This window comes from Abramis brama (genome assembly GCF_963993115.1).
Source record: "Abramis brama genome assembly, chromosome: 3".
Lineage (NCBI taxonomy): Eukaryota > Metazoa > Chordata > Actinopteri > Cypriniformes > Leuciscidae > Abramis > Abramis brama.
In genome coordinates, this window is record NC_139965.1 from 56,653,297 (window position 1) to 56,678,377 (window position 25,081).

Below are 25,081 nucleotides of genomic sequence, written 5' to 3' on the forward strand. Positions count from 1 at the left end.
ATGTCTTAATGAAAGACATCATGTTCCGCACGGAATCTAGGGCTCCCGGGAACGGTCTGATTGGCAGGTGCATCTCATCGATGAAAATGAACAATGACTGTGGAAACATTTCTGATTACATATCCCTATAACTACTTAGTGGTGCTTGGTTGCACTTGAACAATCCCTGAGTATTAAACGACCCTCAACCAGCACCAGTTCATGTTAAAAATATGAATGATGCCTCAAATCGTGGCTTGCTGAGAAAAGTTGTGCTATTGCTTTTCTAAGCATTTCGACCTGGTGGAAGATAAACGAGTGAACTCAAGGAAAATTTAAATTTCAATCAATTTACTATGCATGTCTGTGTAGTGTTTATTTTAGTCCATAGGTGGTGTTGTGAAGGATTCCCCAATCCTTGAAAGCAGAGTGACGTCATCTGGGATTTCTATTATATTGATATTGTTGATATATAATCACAACATTTTTGGCCAAACTGTGCCACCTTACAAACAAGCACAGCAAACCTAGAGAATATATATATATTAGGGGTGTAACGACACCCTTGTGTCATGATTCGATACATATTACGATACTGAACTCACGATACGATATTATTGCGATACTCCAAAACATATGATAAAAGGTTAACAATAAATTTACTGTTGATTAAAATGCTAAATTTGATATTACATTGTGGGTGTACATGAATAGGCTTGGATTTGGTGCTGGTAACCCAATGCACATACTCACAATTTGTATCAAATTTTCAATTTTTATTAAAAGCAAAGAACACCCTAGCAACATCATAGCAATGTGCTAACAAATACTCTAAATACCTGCAATTTCCTGGAAAATCTGAAGTTCTTTCTAACCTCTTCAAGGTATGAAATTCAAGTTCTGACAAGTTTACAAAGTCTGACAAAAATCTAATTTGCTAACCACTGTTGATAGTTTCCTGCAGGAATTACAATTCAAGGAATTTACACCTATCCCTGGATGGAAGAAACAATCTTATCTTATACGTATTTGGGTTACATTGACTATGTATATGTATAATGTAGTGTTACAGTTGCTATTGTTACAAGCGCTATTGTCCTACAAATGAACACGAGGGTCACCAACCTGATATCTGATTTCATCACGTCTCTCTGTGCAGAGTGAGTCACTGAGGACGGATCGTAGAGCAACCCATAATTAAAAAGCAACAGAGTCAGTTGTGTCTGTCTCTATGACAACAATAATGTGGATACGTGATGGATCGGTGTTGAAAGCCAGACACTCTCCAAATCCCTGCAGCCTCTGCCTTCCCCTTTTCCCACTGAACCACGGCGAAACCAAACTAGGCCAGAGTGACTGTCACACTAGTTTCCTTCAGTGATGAGCTGAATGGAGAGGATAACAAAGCCTAAAGCCAAAGTTCTACTGCAAAGTCATTTTTCATTCTTCGCTTAGGGAAAAAATGCGCCACATTTATTTATACAGTAAATTATACAATAGATTGATTTAAAGCAAGCAGCTTTACAGTAATAAACATGAAAGTGTCGCTTTCAATTAGAATTACAACTTAATTCTTTGCTATAAAGCGTCTCTCCAGTGTGTTCATGTTTTTACTCGCATCTGACCTCGATGGACTAAACCGAAGAAATGAAACCGAGAAGAGTTGCACATCAAAGAAGGCGGAGCCTCAGAGCCACACCCACCTATTATGTCATCACTTTTTCAAGTTCGCTTTGGCAAGCAGTTTCGAACTCTCGAAATTAATTCCAAACGAACCTCGTTTTGGCCTGATTTTGTTTGAAATGACGTCACACCAGTTCGTTTTTCGATTTCGCTAGAAGTATATCAGGGCGTTAAGAGTTAAACTGAGCAGATGGAGACAGGTGGAAAGTGCCCCCTTCTTCCAGCATTAGTGAGTTTCAGTGCCAGTGTTGATGTGCTATGATTAAGATCCAGTAACTAGAGCTGCCTGTATGCCTGCTGCCAGTCTGACCTCAACTGTTACTTACCCGGTAAAAGGCCGTTGTCAGGGGCAGCAATGCGGCGGCCACAGTGTATTCCTCTGAGCTGGAGCAGTCCTGGAGTAAACAGAGAGACGAGGAGATGTTAGACGATATCACTGAAGCACATAAGCTGATGATAAAATGAGCTTTGGCCAATTGTGCACAAAACATGACATCACTTGCTATTTTCCCCATGTTATTAGGTATGTCAAAGTATTGGTTGCATGTCCATAAATCACAATTTTTCTTTAATAAATAAACACGTACATATGGGCAAAGAAGTCATGCGTATTTAAAAGAGGTTTGGCTTCCATTTAGTCGGATTTGTATGCTTTCGAGATGTTTTCATGCATGTGCTTTTAATATTTTACATAATCTTGCCTCCGACACAGTTTTCCGGCTGTTCCAATTTTCAATTTAGAAGTCATTTCATATTTTAAATTCTTAACTGAAATGACATCGTCCTATTTAAACTGAACAAAGCTATTAAATCAAAACTTGGGTTGTTTCAAAAAAATATCAACTGGTGTGGGAGTGACATATTATATTTTATGAGGATCCTGGAAATAGTCAAAGCCAGATGACTGCTTTTTAATGAAAAAATAGCTATTGGTTTTATAGCTCCATGAAACGTCCCTGACTTATGATTTGTTGTGTGTGATGATGTGGCACTGTGGCAAAAGTCAGTTAAATAGATGAAGGCACATTTATTTATCAAGATTTGTCACTTATATATGTTCTATATTGTCTTATATAGGAATGAAGATGTTGTAAGCAGTGTCAGCATTATATTTCAATACAAAAACCAGCCACCACCTCTGCTCTCTATCCTGGCATACACATCTAAATGTAAAGACAGCAGTAAATCTAAAACATCGGTTCCTGCACAGATCTCACATGCCTGGCCCCCCATGGATGATGCAGCATGCGTTATTTCTCTTTCAGTACATCAGGTTAGGAATGAACTGCGTCGTTTGCCAGGAGAGCTGAAACATTCCAACCTTTAAAAAGTTTCTTTACACAATTAAATCACTGGAAATGAACTGGGAGCAAAGACTGTAATCCTTTACCATTAAAAGATTTCAATTATTCTGCGGGGAGAAATTATCCTGCTGCTCAGACTAGATTTTCCTGAAGAAAATGTCAGTGGTGCTTGTCTGGGAAAAACTCATCATGATGCTTACTGGTTGTTTACTGGTTGTTTACTGGCCTAAGTCAGAAGAACCCTATCAGAAGTTTGCCAAAAAAGTAATGTGGTACAACCAACATGTAAAAAGAAAGGAAAACAACAACAAGGAATTACATAACAGAGGGGTCAATAAATCAAATCAAATCAAGTATATTTGTATAGCGCTTTTCACAATACAGATTGTATCAAAGCAGCTTCACAGTATTAAATTAAAATAAAATAATACAACAAGGTTTGTTTCTAGTGGAATTTATTGATTGATAAAATAAAATTAAATATCCCCAAAATATCCCCAACTGAGCAAGCCAAAGGCAACAGTGGCAAGGAACCGAAAAAACTCCATCAATGTCCTAAAACTCCATCAGGTGACCTAATGGAGAAAAAAAAACCTTGGGAGAACCCAGGCTCAGTCGGGGCCAGTTCTCCTCTGGCATTTATGAACTAGAGGCCGGATTGTAGTTTGAACTGTAAGATTAACAATATTATATGAATGCCTGGCCGAAAAGATGCGTCTTTAATCTAGTTTTAAACTGGGAGAGCGAGTCCGAGCAACGAACAGTATCAGGAAGACTATTCCAGAGTTTCGGAGCCAAATGTGAAAATGCTCTCCCTGCTTTGGTGGATCTGGATATCCTAGGTATGACCAAAAGCCTCGAATTTATTGATCTTAAAGAGCGCGATGGATTATAGGGCGATAGAAGATCCGTTAAATAGACTGGAGCTAAGCCGTTTAGGGCTTTATAAGTCAGTAGCAATACCTTGTAATTAATACGGAACTTTATAGGTAACCAATGTAGTGATGATAAAATCGGTGTTATATAATCATATTTTCTTGATCTAGTAAGAACTCTAGCGGCTGCATTTTGGACTAACTGTAGCTTGTTTATTGAGGATGCAGGACAACCAGCTAATAAAGCATTACAGTAATCTAGTCTTGAGGTCATGAATGCATGAACTAACTTTTCTGCATCAGAAACTGATAGCATGTTACGTAGCTTAGCAATGTTTCTAAGGTGGAAAAAGGCTGTTTTTGTAACATATGAAATATGATTTTCAAAAGACAGGTTACAATCGAGTATAACACCCAGGTCTTTTACTGTAGAGGATAAAGTAACAGGACATCCTACGATGTCAAAGTTGTATTGTGAGAGGTTCTGTGGGCGGTTTTTTGAACCGATAAGTATTACCTCTGTCTTGTCTGGATTTAATAAAAGAAAATTACGCGTCATCCAATCTTTTATATCTTTAACACACTCTGTCAATTTGGATAATTTAGCGTTTTCATCTGGCCGTGATGAAATATATATTTGAGTGTCATCAGCATAACAATGGAAACTAATTCCATGTTTCCTTATAATATTTCCAAGTGGCATCATATATATTGAGAATAACAGAGGGCCTAACACAGATCCCTGCGGCACTCCATAGTTTACTGGAGTTATGATCGATTTTTCTCCATTCAAATAGACAAAATGGTAGCGGTCAGATAAGTATGATCTAAACCAGCTTAATGCTTGTCCTTGAACACCAGTATAATTTTGTAGTCGATTTAAGAGTATTGTGTGATCTATAGTATCGAACGCAACACTAAGATCAAGTAAAACTAGTATTGAGATACAGCCTTGGTCAGAAGCTAAAAGTAAATCATTTGTAATTTTAACGAGCGCAGTTTCAGTGCTATGATGCGGTCTGAATCCTGACTGAAACTTTTCATAGATATCATTTTCTTGCAAGAAAGAGCCCAGTTGAGCGGACACAACTTTTTCTAGTATTTTAGACATAAATGGAAGATTTGAAATGGGTCTATAATTTGCTAGATTATTATGATCTAATTGTGGTTTCTTAATGAGAGGTTTTATAACTGCCAGTTTAAATGTTCTTGGAACATGACCTAAAGATAAAGACGAGTTAATAATATTGAGGAGAGGCTCTTCCACTACAGGTAACACTTCTTTCAGTAATTTAGTTGGTATAGGATCTAATAAACATGTTGTTGTTTTAGATGAAGTGATAAGTTTATTTAACTCTTTTTGTTCTATAGTTGTAACGTACTGTAATTGTTCTTGCGGGGGGATAATTGAGGCTGAATTACAAGGCGCGATTGAGGATTGAACGTTTACAATTGTGGTTCTGATGTTTTCTATTTTCTCAGTGAAGAACTTCATGAAATCATTACTACTAAACTGTAACGGGATATTTTGTTCGGGTGAAGTCTGTTTATTTGTTAGTCTAGCCACGGTGTTAAATAAAAACCTTGGATTGTTTTGGTTATTTTCTATTAGTTTGCGGAGGTGCTCAGCCCTGGCCGCTTTTAGGGCCTTTTTATAACGTGACATACTGTCTTTCCACGCGATTCTAAAGACCTCTAAATTAGATTGTTTCCATTTACACTCTAAATTACGGGTTTCTCTCTTTAGAATATGCGGTACCATGGTGCTTTAATTTTCTCTCTGACCTTTTTTAATTTAATGGGTGCAACAACATCCAATGTTCTAGAGAGCAGAGGTGGGCACAAATACATCAAAAACTATTTTGTTACAAACTACAAATACTGGCTCATGAAATGTAACAAAATAAAATACAAAATACTGATGTGAAAAATGTATTTAAATAAAATACAAGTAATTAGTATTTTGAAAATACAAAAATACTCCCACAATAATCTTAAAGGGTTAGTTCACCCAAAAATGAAAATTCTGTCAGTAATTACTCACCCTCATGTTGTTCCAACCCCGTAAGACCTTCGTTCATCTTCGGAACACAAATTAAGATATTTTTTATTAAATCTGAGAGCTGGATCACTCCTCCATAGGCTTCTAAGGCATTATAACTTGCTGGCCCAGAAAATGTATTAAAGACATCGTTAATATAGTCCAAGTGACTACAGTGGCTCAATCTTAAGTTTATAAAGCGACGAGAATACTTTTTGTGCGCAAAACAAAACAAAAATAATGAATTTATTCCACTATTCATTTACTTCTCTCTGGGCCTCGAGTTTTTTCACTTAGTGTTTTTGTTTTCACTTAGTGCTGTGTTGTATGTCACACGCATCACACACATGACCAGCGTCGGCCAATAGTGAGCCTACGTGGTGACGTGCAACACAGATGCGCTGCGCTAAAACACTACGTGAAAAAACTCGAGGCCCAGAGAGAAGGAAATGAAAAGTGGAATAAAGTCGTTATTTTGGGGGGGTTTTTGCGCACAAAAAGTATTCTCGTCGCTTTATAAACTTAAGATTGAGCCACTGTAGTCACTTGGACTATATTAACGATGTCTTTAATACATTTTCTGGGCCAGCAAGTTATAATGCCTTAGAAGCCTATGGAGAAGTGATCCAGCTCTCAGATTTAATCAAAAATGTCTTAATTTGTGTTCCGAAGATGAACGAAGGTCTTACGGGGTTGGAACAACATGAGGGTGAGTAATTACTGACAGAATTTTCATTTTTGGGTGAACTAACCCTTTAATGCCATTTTTAAGAGGAGCAGCGCCACTTCTTCTCCTGTGTTCAAAATTCATTCACTTCTTGGAGGGAGCCCGGTCTACAGGGTGTCACATGATTTTCGTGCATCTAACCTGGACATTGCCATTTCCAACATCAGACCGAAAATATGGCAAAATCATTTACTATGGTGATAAGTATATGGTGATTTTTCTTAAGTATTTAAGTATTTGAAATATTCTAAATACACTCCCTCAAAATATTTTGTTACAAACTACATTTTATTTTTTCCACACCTGCAAAATACAAATTACAAAATACACTAAAGTAATTAAATACGTATTTAAAATACATTTAATTGAAATACTGCCCATGTCTGCTAGAGAGAATGGTGCTCATAGTGCTAGTTAGTTAGTACAATACTGTATGTCTTTTTTACAATATCATATAATTTGACCTTTTTATGGCAGGGCTCGACAAGGATAGTTTAGAAGTTTAATCCATATTTAATTTATACAATGAAGACTATGGGCCCTATTTTAATGATCTAAGTGCATGGTCTAAAGTGCAGGGCACAAGTTCACTTCCACTTTTGCTAGTTTAACGACGGGAAAAATGGTCGGCACGCCAGGCGCATGGTCTAAAAGGGTTGTCCCTATTCTCTTAATGAGTAATGGGTGTGTTTTGGGCTTTACGTGCGTTAAACCAATCAGAGTCTCATCTCTCATTCCCTTTAAATGCCAGTTGCGCTCGCGCAGGGGCAGATTCGCTTTACATGACGGAATTTGATAGTGGAAAGACCGAACGCGTCTCCAGAGCACAAACGGATCTGCTCGTGCGCGAGGTAAAAGTGCACAAGCCGACCATCTACGGGACAAGCCGGATTCCACCATATCTTTATGTACACAATAATAATATTTTACATTGTAATCCTTTTATTTTAAATATTTGGCATGTTTGTGTGCTGCTGTGCGTCCCTGTGTGTTGTCCCCTCTGCTTGAGTGTGCGCGTGTTGTGGACCTGCCTATAGGCGCACATTACTAACGCGCTCATTAAATATATATATATTTTTTTAAATTGCGCCATTGACTTTAGAGCAGGTTTCAGTTGGTCAATGGCCCAGTCCATTTCAGTTGCCTCAAAATAGCAACATGCCAACAATGCGCCAGAACACACTTGATGAAAATGATAACTGTGTCGGACTGAAACTAACAAAAAACACTTGCGTCGCACTTGGCGCTGCATTGTGCCAGATGTAAGATAGGGCCCTATGTAGTGTTATTTTACATTTGATTACTTTATTCAGTTTCTGTACCTGAAAACTACTGCTAGACAATTTGATGTGGTGTGAAAAATTTATGAATAATATGTAATGATATAAAAAAAAATTGTTTTTACCATATATAAAACATTTTTTATTGTGGACACTCTTACTGTGTATGTCATTGACCCATTACACTTTAACACATATTCAGCTCAGTATGTACAGTAAGCACACACATACCCTTTGTACAGGCCAGTAATCAGACACATCATGGTGTGAATTATTGTGTCACCGAGAGACTTCAGGAAAGGTCAGAAGAGTGTTGTTTGTCTTCATCTCTACTCATTCAGGAATAAGGGAGGATGTCGAGTGACTGTGACTCACCACAAACTATACGTGCTGCTGCACAAGTGTGAGCAGTTTGAGTGGCAGTCAATGGACGAGAACATGGAATGTGACACGTCGGTCCCGATAGTTCAGTCTTCTACGGGATCTGCAGTCATGTGATGTGACTCACTTGCATCCATATAGGCAATGTGTCAACTTCCAGTAAACCAAAACCTTTATTTTGATTGCTTTCTAGGAATGGCTTTGTTTTAGAAGTCCAAATGCAGACTTTGTGCACATGACAAAATTGCTTCTCTGTAAAACAGAAGTTGTGGTCAACCTAATTTAATTGTAAAAAAAAGCATGCTATTAATGTTGTAACACTCATGCTTAGTGTAAGGGTTTTGAACCTTAAAGTGACCATGAAATCTCAATATTGCAGTATTTATTATACATGATTTATCATGTGCACATCATAAAAAAAAAAAAACACATGTGCCCTTTAGTCATAACTTAACAATAACTTCCCCTCCCTCTTGCAGCGACATCTCTTCTCTTCTCTGATGATGTGGTTACTGACGCGAGGACGGGACAACCTGTCACTCACATGAGATCCACCAATAGCAAACCACAACCATCCAACCATCAAATCAATTCCCCACGGACAAAATCAAGACCCGTCCTACGTTTTTTCTAGTTTGAGAAGCTGTTTCACTCGTATATACATCACAATAGGGTAGAAAAGTTTATCGCAACTTCAGTTTCATGCTGACTATAAACTTGAGGTAAGTACATGACTGATACATTATCAGTCAAAAGTTTGGAATAATTGCGGAATAACTGGAAAATCTAAACCAGCATATTAGATTGATTTCTGAAGGAACATGTGATGATGCTAAAAATCCAGCTTTGCATCACAGGAATAAATTAAATTTTTAAATATATTCACACAGAAAAGAGTTATTTTAAATTGTTAATCTTAATTATTACAATTTTTTTTTTTTTTTTTTTTACAGCAGTGTACCTCAAATGTAGCATGTTGAAGACGGATGTACTTTTCCCAAGCAAACAAACTTACAATTTATGCTTGGCAGATGGAAAAAACCCACACTCTGGCATTTAAAGAGGGACCAGAGCCATATCTAGAGACCAAGATATCATAGAGACTCAGGGTTGGGCTCTTTTCATTTGAAACGGAAAGGAACGAGCCAGAACACCCAAGCAACCTCTTAGCAACCACCCAGAACACCTTAGCAACCATCCACAGCATCCTAGAAGTGTGGTTACTTTTATACAGACAAGCACTACTTTTAGTTACTTTTATTGCAATAATACATCCTATCTCAATTGTTTATTAAAGAGATAGTTCACCCAAAAATAAAAATGTTGTCATCATTTACTTAACCTCAGTTTGTTCCAAACTTGTATGAAGTTCCTTCTTCTGTTGAACACAAAAGAATATATTTTATGAAATGTTGGTTACCAGACAGTTGACGGTAGCCATTGATTTCCATAGTATTTTTTTCATACGATAGAAGTCAATGGCTACTGTCAACTGTTTGATCATTGCCAACATTCTTTAAAATATCTTCTTTTGTGTTGTACAGAAGACAGAAACTCATACAGGTTTGGAACAGCATGAGGGTGTGTAAATGATGACACAATTTTCATTTTTGGGCAAACTATCCCTTTAAACCAATGAGGCTGAGCCAAACCGGAATCCTGTGGCCTCCTCCTGTTTACCTGGCCTCATGGGAAGGTGTCCTAAAGAAGCTGCACTTGTTCAACATGGGAATGATGCACTTCACAACTTCCCAGCACATTTATTTCTGCAGCTTTCACTGAGCATTGCGTAAGTTCATCTGACTGCAAAGTCAGATATCACTCACTGAATGCTCTTTTTCCAAGAAAAAGAATTTAGCACAGTGGGTCTCCTGCTCTCGAGTTCACATGGAGCGGTGGCAAAACAACTGCAGACAAATGAGGAAAAGAAATGAAATCAGCAGGTGGTTCACCTAGACTTATATAAAAAATAGACGGTGTGAGACCCCAGTGTGCCTTGCAAACGATTATCACAGGACTCATTTGAATGAGAGGATAACAAGTTTACTTTAAAGGAATCGCTCACCCAGAAACTGTTGAAACGCTTGAGAGAACTTCGCTATATGTGCTATACGTAATTTCTGCGGAACTGTTACTAGTATCTGATTTCACAAATAGTTTGTTTTTGAATGTAAAAATGTCGACACAATGTAACGTACTTGCTCTGCCACTCGATTTGGAAGAAGAGATGTGCTTGTTGTTGTCATCTGTTATTGTTGTACAAGCAGAATGTAGGAAATCATAGTAAAGTAGGCCTATATCATTTCCTGAAAAGGTTGTGGACTTATATATCATATATATTAGGAATCCTGATTTTTTTTTTTTTTTTTTTTTTTACATAACTGTTTTCAACATTGATAATAATAATAATAAACGTTTCTAGAGCAGCAAATCATCATATTTGAATGATTTCTGAAGAATCATGTGACACAGAAGACTTGAGTAATGATTCTGAAAATTCAGCTTCGCATCACAGGAATACATTTTTAAAATAGAAAACAGTTACTTTAAACAATAATAATGTAATAATATTTCACAATATTACTGTTTTTTGTTGTTGTATTTTTAATCAAATAAATACAGCCTTGGTGAGCATAAGACTTCTTTTGAAAACAAAAAAATCTTACCGATCCCAAACTTTTGAACGGCAGAGTGTTTATATACATAATATTCTTTAAACAGATATAATAAGTAAGTGGCTCATCTCCTTGTATGTGTCATTAACTTAGCTTAACTTAACGTAAGAAGCACACATGAAACATTGTGCTTCTGCGCTCCACAGGCAAAAGAAATTCATGTGGGTTTCAAATGACATGCGGTGGGCAGATGATGAAAAGACTTGAGGATTTTCATATGAACTATTGACTTAATTGAATGATTACAGAGCACCTTCGGCAAAGGCTGCTTTACTGCGTTGTTCAAAACGCCTGCAGAATGGATGTGCAAAGCTCTGATCTACTTCCCTTCACCCCCAGCACAGCATAAAACAAATGTGTGACTGACAGGCTGAGTAAGTGTTTGCAAGGGCCCCCTGCCGATAAAGCTGGCCCATAACCCTGCGGCTCAGGAAATGACTGGGATGCCATAGTGCATCTCCACTTCAGAGCATGCCAGACCTCTGCACCAGAACCCGACACAGCTGGACACAGCAGAAGAAAACAAGACTCTGGAAATTAGGCTTATTAATGGTCTTGTTATGAGCTTGTTTTAAACATGATAAGGTCTATCATTTATAGCCCGGCGAGATAAGTACAAGTTCAAGAGCACTGACTCCAGCACCATTCTTTCGTCTAAAGTTGAACCAGGAGCATCAACAGCAAACACCCAAAGAATGCACAACAAATATTTGTTAACAGCTCTCTGATTTTCCGAGAAGTTGCATAAAACCAGGCTAGCTCCACTGGGATCGCGAGTTTTGCTAAGGAGGGATGTGGTACCACGGCTCTGTCTTCATCCGTCACACGCTACACAAACCGGACGATCTCAAACAGATGGACCCGCAGTCCAGACGCCTGAGATCATACGCATGTTTTGACGAAAACTAAATTGTCTACATATTATAACAAACAATAAAAATGTCATCTAGCAATTAAATAAAAGCAATGTGATGATTCAGGGAAGTAGGAATGTATGTCACAAGCGTGTTTTCTTGTTTGCTACGATCACAATACAAATGGAATGCACAGTTTTAAGTATTTCCATATCTTAATGCTTTCCTTCACAGATATTTAAAAACAAATCAGACTTTAAACCTTTTAAAGAATTTATCTGATTAATCATCACTTATCCTGATGCTTTTCTTCATGATTATTACAAAATAAATATAACTTGTTTTTTTAACCTTTAAATTGAATTAATCCGATTCATTTATTAATAATTAATAGCCTAAATCTTAAACTTTTGAAAAGTGCATGTTTTTGGAAACGATACCATTAACGCCAACATGTAAACTACAAAAATGTGCATTTGTGCTAAATACAGGTGTAAACGGGGTCTAAAGCGTTTTGAGCTTGTCCACTGTCGACCACTTCCAGAGTGAAGACGCATTCGACCGGATTGCTTTCGCAGTGTAAACGCTCACGTGGTCGAAAAAGAACACAAAAGACGGCTTACTCTCCGCCTACTGACCTGATGGCGAAACATAATAGGAAGCGCTCTAGCCAGACGGGATTTAAACTGTCGGCTGGAGACCAAAGTTTGGTGTGAAGACGAAAAACGTACCACAATGTTCTCAAACATTCCTGATTTCAAACACACACTCAGTGTTCGCTGAAGTCTTGTAGCTGTCAGAGCAGAAACGAAAGCTTCCGTCGTCTCTGGGAACGTTCATATAAATTACGTGGTGTGACTAAACTAAAACATTGAACTAGGTGGCGTTATTATCAACTACACATCTTTATTATTGGTGTTCACTTTGCAGTGTAGAACATTTAGTTCCTAAAGTTCAATTTTCATCGAATTAACTGCAGTGACACCATCTAAAATTCAAACTACATTGGGCTGGATAATGACACTGAATTTGCCACATCGATATTGTTATTGAACTGAACTGAATCAACACTGAAATGACTCGAGCTGAATAATGGCACTATTGTCATAATTGAACTTGTTTAGTAATTGATGAACTTTGCAACATTGACACTGTTACTGAGTTTAAAACTTTTAACTAAATGAAGATGAAACTTATCTTCTGTAGAATAATAATAATAATGAACTTGTTTCATAAGAGATGAATTTTCCAACATTTAAATTACTCCTGTTTTATTCATGTGAAGCTGCTTTGTATTGTTTACTGTAAAAATAAACGCGACTTGACTTAAAGGGAACATTCTAGTTTGTTGCATCACTCGCAGTCGGAACAAAGAATTAAAACAAGCGTGACACAATTTCACTGAAGCATTTAAACATCCGTGTGCATGGGTCTGTGCGATTATGTCTCCGGCTATTCTTAGTGCAGATGTAGTAACAAAAAACATAACTTCAGTAATCACTGGCGTCACTGCTGTCTGTTGCAGCTCTTCGTCGAAGGCGATGAGAGCACCCACAGTGTAATATAAAAGCAATTAGGGTGTCCAGGCAATCTGCTATTTCTGTTTATCTTGCAGCTCATCTGAGACAAATCCATTGACCTCGGCGCCACACATGAGACAGAGTCATGACAAACTATCCCGAAAATGTGGAGCTCTTTTATAACACTTGTTGCCTTTGCACAATATAGCAGTGCAAAGAGCAGCGCTACATTACCATGAAATGCAACAGGACAATTAAAAAATTCTTGCGATGCTTTCCCTGATCTTGTGAGCAAGGTTATCAAATACCTAGGCTATAAACTCACATTATTCGCAGTGTAATGCAAGTTTTGTTCTTCGAAAACACGCATACCTATCAAGAACCTAAAATTTATGTGAGCTCCCCAACAAATCACAAATTCCAAGGAGACTAAGATTTAAAAGGAGACCTAAAGATTTATGTCCTACTTAAAACAAAAAATGTTTCCAACGGTACGGTAGTAACAACATCGATATGATCTCTGCTGTTTCCGATGAGAAGGAGAATATTCCTCAGTCTCTAAAAACTGGGTAACACTTTATTTTACGGTGACATACGCCTCGTGTAGACTGTCAGTCCAAGTTCGATATTTGTGTACATCCGGTTGGAATCCGATCATATTTAGCAAATGTGAACGGCAAAAAAAAAAAATCACATGAAATGGGATTTTTACAAATCAGTTTTGAGCTACATTCATATGTGCTTTGAAATCAAAGCGCATTTCTGGAAATCCGTTTCAGTCTGACTGTTCTAACGGGATTTTGTGTGGTTGATGTCACTTTCTAGCGCCACGTACAACATGTCAGACGTTTTTTTTAGAAAACATGCTGAAAGTCATGGCAGATACAAGATCTTGTCCAAAAATGTATGCACCACTTGATGTAAATAACATCACAACATTTATTTCCATCAAGAGCTGCATCAGTTTTTAGTGAAGATCTTATATTGTCAATGCAAGAGTCCAGCACTCTGTAAAGTCTCCTCCAGAACATCCCAAAGACTTTCAATGAATTTAAGGTCTGGACTCAGAGGGGCCAATTCATGTGTGAAAATGATTCTTCATTCTTCATTCTTTCACAGTTTGAGCCTGATGAATCTTGACACTGTCATCCTGGAATATGGCCATGATGTGTCTTCATACATGGTTATTAAAGAAATGAAAAGCTACACACTCCATCAATTATAGGGTTAGAAGAACTGTTGCCAAACATATAACATGCTAGAAACATAATAATCACTGGAATAATGATCCAATCATAGACTCTTAAGCATTTGCTTAAATCCAAACAGCAACTTTGTTTTGTCCGGGCAGTGTCTTGCACTGTATTGTAGTAGAATAAGTGGCTCATTTCCTGTGTCATGGCACATCATTAACCTTCATTAACAATAACTGTGTTGAATCAAAAAAACAGAAACAGAAAGTGATTCTGCGTACCGCAGGCTATTTATTTCTAGCAGTTTTAGAAGAGGAGATCAGTGACAATCACACACATGGACTGTCCATATGCTGCTTACCTTCTCCGCTGTTATTCAGACTTCTACATACTATAGCTTGTCACTTTCATCCCTGTTTCATGTCAAGTTGTTGCCTGTGGTGCCAAACAACCTTTGCCCTTGACACGGTCTCTGGAGGGAAGTCTACATGAAAACACTCTTGCTTGGGCCCAGCATGCTTGTTTCTGTCTCTCATCTTGATTAACAGATATCATAGCTCTGATAGCACATGCATTTCATCTTTTGAAAGCTGCTCCACATATGTATCTCATCTCTCAATGGAAAACAATACATTACAGACGTACGTACAGCTTAGCTATCAGATGACAACTATACAAAAATATTTGGTTTTGAACTTTTTGATATTTATATATACACACATGTACAAAACTTTTTTTTGTCTAACAACCCCACTCTTCTCGTCTGCAGATGTTGACATCCATGGCCCAAGCTGGTCTGTATTATTTTGACGAAAGTATGCTGGGAATGTCCAGTGACTCTATAAAAGTCGCTTGCTTTTTAAACAGCACAGCATCATTAAAATCCCCCTAACCACACCGACGTGAAGTTGTAAAACACAAGGAACTACCCTACTCTGCTCTGAGATTAATGGCAATGTGACAGTTTATAAAGGAATGTGATGGACTAACACACAATAAGTCATGAAGCGCTATGACAAGAAAGACACATAGCTACGCAAAACTCAAGCAACTTCACATAAATCAAGCGAACCTCTTACAGGAAGCTGCAGACCTATAGATCAGTGAGCTGTTCTAAACTGTGACAAACAATAATACCTTTCTGAATAAAAGCAATATTATTTCCTTTAGTGTAATAAAACAGTGTAATAAGTCATGCTGGCTATATGCAGGCACAGTGCTGGCTGAAACATTCAGAAAAAATCTGGAACTTTCAAACTAAAAGGTTCATTTCGATTTGCCTTGTCAGAGATGTTTGTTTAACACTAAATCTGCTGTTCCCTTTCTAAGAAGACTCCAGGCATTGCATTTAATTAATATCCTACTTTACGTCATAGATCCTATCAGGAGGCCCCGTCGGCAGTATTTTAAAGGGAGAACAAAGAGCTGCTGATTTTCCCTAAATGGCAGTTTGTGGTTTACACTTAATATACATTTTAAGAGACTCTTTCCACGACAGGCATTACATTCTTCATCCCCCATTAACCTGCATTTTAACTCTATCTATCCATCCATCCACTAAAAATGTATAAAAAAATTAAAAGTTTCATTTACCATAAAACTCTTTCGTGAATATTTATTTCAAATTAAAGTAATGTTTAACGCTGCCCTGAATAAGTAAAATCCAATGTTTTAATATGCATCCCTATATTCTGCCAGGACAAATCGAATTACTTGATTAACTGTCTTTTTCTTTTAGGTCGCTGCCTGTGGTAATAAATTCTGCTAACATTGATGCCCACCTGTAGAGCGCAGTTCATCATGCGGATGATGTGATCAAACTGCTGGTGGTCCAGAATGGCACGGTTCTGCTGGACGTGGTGGCTGAGCTCGTCGGTCAGGCACTGGCGCGCTGCTTTGCCTTTCAGGGCCCGAAGAGCCGCAGGGAGTGTCTGAAGAAACAGCAGAGTCAAGGCATTACTAAAACATATGCTTTTTAAGAGCGTACCATTCACCTAAACCAGACTGGGCCGCCCTCATCTGGACGCAGAAGTGGTTCGCTTCAATACATGCATGCAAAGGCCGCGATCATTCCAGCTAAATCCAGCCAGTTGACCTCTGACCCATAGTTAAAATTCCAGAACGGTTGTTATTGATGAGATTTTACGTCTAGACGAAGGCAGCACCCTCCGCTCAGGTTTACTCGGGCTGAGGTTGTGTGGACGTGATGTCTTTACTGGCACAGAGAAGCCGTTAAGCTGCAAGCACAACATTTTTACAACTGTAAAGGGATGCAAGCTTGCATTGTATAACCTACCATTTAAACTCAATGTGTGCAGGTAGCTGGCTACCATTCCAATGCAAACACACTGGGGATTGATCTCAAATGATGGCAGGCTCCAAACATCCCCTGTGAGCAAATTTCCTTTGCTACAGGTAATTTGCACAAAGTTATTTAGACTAAAAATATGTTAAGATGCTTTAGACAAACACCAGTCATGGTTAATGTTAGAATAATATTAGTATTAGTGATAAGGACAGGGAAATTAGAAGAATATGTGTGACTGTTTGTTCACCCCTTTCCTCCTACGTTTGTACGACTTGCAGCTGGAGAGCTTTGCTTATCGCGCTACGAATGGCATCACTAATGCGAGCTAATCTGCATGCTGTCTTTTTCCAGATGTACAAGTGAATGTGTGGGTTTAATCCTTCTGTCATCACAGAAATGATTGCATCACCTTCTCTGTCTCCAGAGTCTTGTTGTCGAAGATGAAGCCGATGCACGTCCGGACCACCTCCAGTCTACGAGCGCTGTTAAACACCGAGCTGGCCTTACCCAGGATAGACACTGCATAAAAGAGAAGAAGCGGTAACAAATGAAGAGGCCATGTGTTTTTATGCTCAACACAGAGCAGAGTGCCTATAAACCCCTTAACTGTGATAAAATCACTGAAACACCATCTTAAGTGGCTTGTTGCGATTAAAACAGTTCAAAGGCGAAATAAAAGACACCAATGTAAGTCAACAAGTACTGATTTAATCCGCTTATATAAGCAAAATAACCCCGTTCAGGATGATAAAAGATCCTCTGCTTTGAAACAGGATCATGATTACCCTGTCAAGATTTATTTTGCTTACTAAGTTAAGCTAAGTCACCTTCATTTATAAAGTGCTTTTTACAATACAGATTGTTTCAAAGCAGCTTTACAGTGATAATAGGAAATTAATGCAACAAAGATTGTTTTGGCTGTATAGCAGCTCTAAAAGAAAGTCATTGTCTAGCTTTTTCGTTGTAAAAATCATTAAAAAGTCATAAGAAAATCATTGAAAATCATAAGAAAGTCATTGTCTAGCTTTTTCATTGTAAAAATCATTAAAAAGTCATAAGAAAATCATTGAAAATCATAAGAAAGTCATTGTCTAGCTTTTTTGTTGTAAAAATCATTAGATATTAACTTAGGGGCCGCTTACAGGACATCAACAGAGCACAGAACAATGCGTTCTGGCTGTTCATTTACACGACAACGGCATTTTGGTGGCTTGAGATGATCAGTGACTGGACATTATGCTTATTACATAACTAAATCAGAGGTTTAAAACTTTTTTTAACTGCCAAACACTAAATCAGGGTTCCTAAAATCCAGCCCTGGAGGACCACTGCCCTGTCCAGTCAGTCAAGGTCTTCAGAGATACTAGAAACATACAGGAAGGGGAGTTTGATCAGGGTTTGAGTTGCAGTGGCCCAAAAATTTTAAGTCTTAAATTTCTCTTTTTTTATAATAATGTTCTGTCTTCATTATTTTCAATCAAAATTAAACTTCCGTTTCATGCTGACCAAAGTTAACCTATCAAATTCATTTCACAAGATCTTATCATCTTATCTTTAATATATACTTCCGTTCAAATGTTTGGGATCTGTAAGATTTTTAATGTCTCTTAAAAAAGTATCTTATGCTCACCAAGGCTGCATTTATTTGATTAAAAATACAACAACAACAACAACAACAACAAAAAATTTAAAATTTAATTTAATAATAAAAATAATAATAAAATAATAATCAAAAATTTAAAATAACTGTTTTCTATTTTAATATATTTTAAAATGTAATTTATTCCTGTGATGCAAAGCTGAATTTTCAGAGTCACATGATCCTTCAGAAATCATTCTAATATGCTGACTATCAATGTTGAATAACAATGATTTTCAATGTTTTTGTGGGAAACATGAAAAAATTCAAAAGTCTGGGGTAAAAAAAAAAAAAAAAAAAAAAACCTTTTATACAGCAAGGATGAAAAATAACAGATTTCAATTTCAAATAAATGCTGTTCTTCTGAACTTTCTATTCATCAAAGAATAAAATGTATCACGGTTTCCAGTCGTAAGCATTGATAATAAAAACCACTATTAATATGAAAGCACCAATAATAAGTGATAATAATCATATACTGTATACGGTATATATATGCCCCCGTCACTCACCCACAGGGGGTCCGGCGGGCACCACACACTTCCTCTCTGGACGGGTACTGATGGGGGCGGTGTGCTGTTTGGCCAGGCCCTCCTGTATCAACTCCTCCACCCTCTCCTCCTCCAACAAGGGAAAGGGCACCACGTGCACCCGCAGGTGCGAGCCCTCGCTGGGACGAGGCACTTTCTGGAAGGCCATGTGGGGGTTCGGGTTCTCCTACAGAATGCATGACAACACAACTGTTGAAATGCAGGATTTAGAGATGTTTTCTGGATCAGTGGCTTATTGTTATTTTTTTTCTTGTAAAATTTGAAAAAAAATCACCATCACTCATCAACAGCATAGAGTACTGTGAGTACTAATGTGCTATTCACAGTCATTTATGTTTACTTTATTCTGTGAGAGAAAGTTTCCAATAACAGGAGAATAATCAAGATAAACTGATCACTATTTGAAAGGTAATGTGACCTCAACATGGCCGCCCACTTGAGGTGACCCGATGTCACCTGAGTGTACATCATTTACAACACTTATGTAAAACTTTTTAATGAGGAAAAAATTACAGAGTGCCCTTTAAAGAAGTCTTAGTTCTTATGCATCAAGTGTGAAAGAGAAAGAGAAAACTTGGCAAAAACCAAAGAGCACAGGAAAGGTCAGCCTGAAGGACAGAGAATACATTCATCAAGTGGCAGCAACCACTGAAGTTTAAACACCTGACATGAGAGATGGCGTCATGTGCTTACATTTTTGTAAAGTTGCTCTGACAGATCTCTCAAACGCTTCTGGAACTTGACCAGGTTCTCCTCTTCCTCCTTAAAGCGGTCTACATCTAAGGCCACCAGCTATAGAACAGAAACAGAGCAGTTTAATGTAGAAACCAATGAATCTGTGGTTACAAGAAATCAGTTTTTCCACCTGTAATTGATTTAACATTGCCCAGAACAATAGCTGGAATTTCACTCAGCTGAGTCACGCGTGTATTATCTTCCTCTTGTGGAATGATGTTACTTAGTAGGAGAGTAAATATTTGCTCTAACAATGATTCGATCCGATTACGGTTGTTTACTGAATCATGCCATACAGTACATGATGAAATGGACACAAATTTGTATTCTGATTCCATCTTGTTTTGTTTTTCTTACATTATTCATTATTATTTTCAAAAATATTTAGAAAACGCAAAATGCACTGAGAATTGAAAACAAAGAATGAAACAAATGAAACAAATGGAGGAAGAGGCACCAATGTTGCATGACAAAATAACCAGTATCACTTTATTTTAACATGTCATAGTTACCAGTTAAATATACTTACTATAGTAATAACAGTAAATAATACATAATTACAAGCAACTAACTCTAAACCAAACCCTAACCCTACAGTCAGTACATTAAGTTAATTAATGTGACTTATGTAATTACAATGTAACAACATGTAACCTTAAAAACCTAATATTACTCAATACTTAAATCTATAATTACACTGTAACAATGACACCTTAAAATAACTCTTAACTCTTTATTTTAAGGTGTCCGTATTACACAGTGTTAATGCATTTAAGTACTGTGGGTTTGGTACACTGGGGTTTGGTTTCAGGGTTAGTTGCATGTAATTATGCATAATTTGTAATTATGCATAAGGACACTGTAAAATAAAGTGCTACCCCATAGTGTAAAGTCCATCATTTGGGACACAACTTATATCTGATGTAATCATTTTGCTTCTCAAGCATAAAAAATACATTTAGTTTGCATTAATTTGTTTTATTTATCTTTACGTCTAGTATTAAATGAGTTATGAGAATGTTTATAACCAGCATTTCGCCAGCTTTCCCCATTTTGGAGATTTTTTTGCCTTTTCAGTCACACTTTATATTTCTAGGCCTAAGCTACCATGTACTAACATTAAATGCATTCAAGACAATGGATTCACTTTGTAACTACATGTTGTTCTGGAAAATTTTCACATTTACTGCTAATGAGTTTGAGGTATGGTTAAGGTTTAAGAGTTAGGGTTAGGATTATAGGGGTCAGAGTTAGATTTTGGGGTAAGGGTTGGATTACAGTTAGGGCTAAAGTTAAAATCCACATACTTTAAATGTTGTTACAATGAACCAACATGTATGTACATAAATATATTGTATTAAATGGTTAAGTTCATAGTAATTAAGGCCACCTAACAAAGTGTGACCACTGCAATTACATGTGAGGTGGAAAGAAAGAAACTTAAAAGGCATCCTTATTATGCTCCCTACCTTCCTGAACAGTGCCCATAAATGATGCCCTTCTACATCTCTATTACTTAGTAAGCTCTGTTAAAGAAGTACTGCACCTCATCGAACAGATCACAGGCTCTGTATGGAGGTCCCCGTTCAGACACGAATCCCGCGAAGGCCATGCCATCCAACACCTTGGTCAGAAAGTCATTTTCTATCAGGCCCCGCTGGCCTAGGAAAGCAGCCTATATATCAGAGAAAAGAAGGTCAGTGATCAAACTAAACTTGTAGCATCTGCTAAACTTCCACTTGAAAATGAGTAGCCAAGTTTGATTCAAATGGTGCAGAGAGATTTTTCAGAACAAAACAACTTCCAGAAGAAACAAAGTCTGTTATCTGCATCACCAGATACATAAAATAAGATGGGCATACGTATATTTTAAACAGATCTCGTGCATTAGCATTAGCCAGTGAATTTAGAAGCATTTGGCAGGGCAAGATGCTCAGTTTCCAGACGTGAAGCATTCTTGTACTATAATGCGAGCCATGTGGGGTGCTTTATGAGGGTTCGTATTGAGACGTTGCCACAGAGACATCGGCCGACACAAACAAAAACAGGTTGGGGGGTGAAATAACACTTGTGAATGCAAGTTTGATGATTTTCATATGGCTCACTGCAGGGACAATCCGACGGACCAAAGTGTTTTAAACAAATTAACCGCGATACCATCGGCCTGAGCGCTTACGTTTGCACCGAAGCACTTCAAAGCAAGACGTGGACGAGGCAAAGCTCAGTGCTTATCTAGTGAGTTCATTGAGATTATTCTTTCGTTCTCTGGCGCAGACCCAAACTCACCGTGTTTATGAAAAGGCAGGTGTTTGTACAAGTGCAAGCTGCCTTGAGTTGAAGCCAGATAAACAATGCTGCATTTCAAACCAGTCAGAGCTGTTTGTACCGTACAGCATGTCCGGCAGTCTTTATAACATGACAGGTCATCAGATTAATATTTTCTCATGTGAAGTTTTTATTTCCGAGTTGGTTATGATGTCACATGAGTTCAAATTACTTTGCTCGGAGCAAGATGGTGTACCTTTACTGCAAAATATACAGCAATTTTTTTTTTCTTAACTCTAATTCTACTAAATGAATAAAGAATGTGTATCAGGTGTGTTTTTGCTTTTTGTTCAATTTATGACGCTGCTGTACACTGAATAGTTGTAATTGTACAAAACTATCTTATTTTGCACATGCAATTTAACCTTTTTTTTGTAAATAAAAAAAAATATTAATAACTTATATAAATATATGTAATAACACACATTTTGAACAAATTTGCTGTCAACTAAAGACTGTATTCATGTTTTCTCACTGATAAACCCCCAACTCGGAAACTCTGGGCCAAAAGAAAATCCAAAGTTTTCAACTTATAATTAAGACATTGGGGGCCATTAATGTGCGTTAAATTAGCAAATACAGTCTTTTTGACATGACTTGAGCGCACCATTTTTACCTTCAGAATGTTGTTTTGCACTTATTTCCACGAAAACATTTTTTTTTGTCAATTTAGTATTAGTTCTAATGATTTTTAAGTAATTAATTTGCATTTTATTGCATGACATAAGTATTTGATACATCAGAAAATACAGAACTTAATATTTGGTACAGAAACCTTTGTTTGCAATTACAGAGATCATATGTTTCCTGTAGTTCTTGACCAGGTTTGCACACACTGCAGCAGGGATTTTGGCCCACTCCTCCATACAGACCTTCTCCAGATCCTTCAGGTTTCGGGGCTGTTGCTGGGCAATACAGACTTTCAGCTCCCTCCAAAGATTTTCTATTGGGTTCAGGTCTGGAGACTGGCTAGGCCACTCCAGGACCTTGAGATGCTTCTTACGGAGCCACTCCTTAGTTGCCCTGGCTGTGTGTTTCGGGTCGTTGTCATGCTGGAAGACCCAGCCACAACCCATCTTCAATGCTCTTACTGAGGGAAGGAGGTTGTTGGCCAAGATCTCACGATACATGGCCCCATCCATCCTCCCCTCAATACGATGCAGTCGTTCTGTCCCCTTTGCAGAAAAGCATCCCCAAAAAATTATGTTTCCACCTCCATGCTTCCCGGTTGGGATGGTGTTCTTGGGGACTTACTCATCCTTCTTCTTCCTCCAAACACGGCGAGTGGAGTTTAGACCAAAAAGCTCTATTTTTGTCTCATCAGACCACATGACCTTCTCCCATTCCTCCTCTGGATCATCCAGATGGTCACTGGCAAACTTCAAACGGGCCTGGACATGTGCTGGCTTGAGCAGGGGGACCTTGCGTGCGCTGCAGGATTTTAATCCATGACGGCGTAGTGTGTTACTAATGGTTTTCTTTGAGACTGTGGTCCCAGCTCTCTTAAGGTCATTGACCAGGTCCTGCCGTGTAGTTCTGGGCTGATCCCTCACCTTCCTCATGATCATTGATGCCCCACGAGGTGAGATCTTGCATGGTGCCCCAGACCGAGGGAGATTGACCGTCATCTTGAACTTCTTCCATTTTCTAATAATTGCGCCAACAGTTGTTGCCTTCTCACCAAGCTGCTTGCCTATTGTCCTGTAGCCCATCCCAGCCTTGTGCAGGTCTACAATTTTATCCCTGATGTCCTTACACAGCTCTCTGGTCTTGGCCATTGTGGAGAGTTTGGAGTCTGTTTGATTGAGTGTGTGGACAGGTGTCTTTTATACAGGTAACGAGTTCAAACAGGTGCAGTTAATACAGGTAATGAGTGGAGAACAGGAGGGCTTCTTAAAGAAAAACTAACAGGTCTGTGAGAGCCGGAATTCTTACTGGTTGGTAGGTGATCAAATACTTATGTCATGCAATAAAATGCAAATTAATTATTTAAAAATCATACAATGTGATTTTCTGGATTTTTGTTTTACATTCCGTCACTCACAGTTGAAGTGTACCTATGATAAATATTGCAGACCTCTACATGCTTTGTAAGTAGGAAAACCTGCAAAATCGGCAGTGTATCAAATACTTGTTCTCCCCACACTGTATTTTGAATGTTTTCTTCCCAATAGTCTGAAAGAAGACATGCTATGGAAGCAAAATAGCCTAAAATCTCAAAATTGACCAGTGCATGAAAAAAACAATGGGTTTTGCCAGTAGTGTATTGCTTTAAATTCTGACTTTAAAAGACTAGACATATAGCGGAAGCATTGCATGGCCTACTTTCATCATATTTTTGTAGCATTTTTTCATCCCTATAAGCTTGAAATCACCAGTTTCTATTCATTGAGTGACTATTACAATGCTTATCTCCTTTTGTGTTCCACAGAAAGTCATACGGGTGAGAGTGAGTAAATGATGACTACGTTTGCATTTTTGAGAGAATTACTCCTTTTACAGATCATTAATTTTCAAATATATAATACATTGGTAAACTTATTAAAGAATATCTTATGTGTTTTATACTGTATATCTGTCCACAGACCCCTGCTGAACCGTTATAGACCCCTTGTTGAAAACCCTGGACATAATTAGTAAGAAGATCCTTCCCGTACAGTCATTATGCAAGCACTTGAGAAAGTCTTTTTGCAGGTTTGCTGGAATGATCTGGCATGATGACAGTAATTGCTCCTAATCGCTCGAGGGCTGATGGGATCATTTACTCTGCAAATGAGTTTTAACACCATAAAGTTGCCGATCAGCGCCCTCCTCTCACCTTGTGAAAGTGAATCACAGGTTCGGAATGGATGCGAATGAGCTGCAGACAGGACCGGTAGCCCTGGAAGAGTTGTGCAAACAAGCGCAGGAAGACCGCTCTCACCTCCTTATCCTGTCAAACACAAGAAAGCCAGAATAGAAGGGACTGAGAATCATTCCAGACGAACGTATGAGGATGGAATGAGTCAGTG

General features: G+C 38.0%; 1 protein-coding gene across 2 annotated transcripts in view; it reads right to left on the bottom strand.

Annotated features, from left to right (window-relative positions):
• sbf2 (SET binding factor 2) overlaps positions 1 to 25,081 on the bottom strand; it is a 132,160-nt gene that overhangs the window by 49,563 nt on the left and 57,516 nt on the right. For both annotated transcript variants that reach the window (XM_084107828.1, XM_084107827.1), the window contains exons 11-17: positions 24,889 to 25,002; positions 21,292 to 21,420; positions 19,704 to 19,802; positions 18,972 to 19,176; positions 17,230 to 17,339; positions 16,294 to 16,443; positions 1,989 to 2,057 (exon numbers count right to left, since the gene is read on the bottom strand). In XM_084107828.1, coding sequence (XP_083963954.1) covers positions 1,989 to 2,057; positions 16,294 to 16,443; positions 17,230 to 17,339; positions 18,972 to 19,176; positions 19,704 to 19,802; positions 21,292 to 21,420; positions 24,889 to 25,002 — 876 coding nt within the window. The remainder of the gene's footprint in view (positions 1 to 1,988; positions 2,058 to 16,293; positions 16,444 to 17,229; positions 17,340 to 18,971; positions 19,177 to 19,703; positions 19,803 to 21,291; positions 21,421 to 24,888; positions 25,003 to 25,081) is intronic.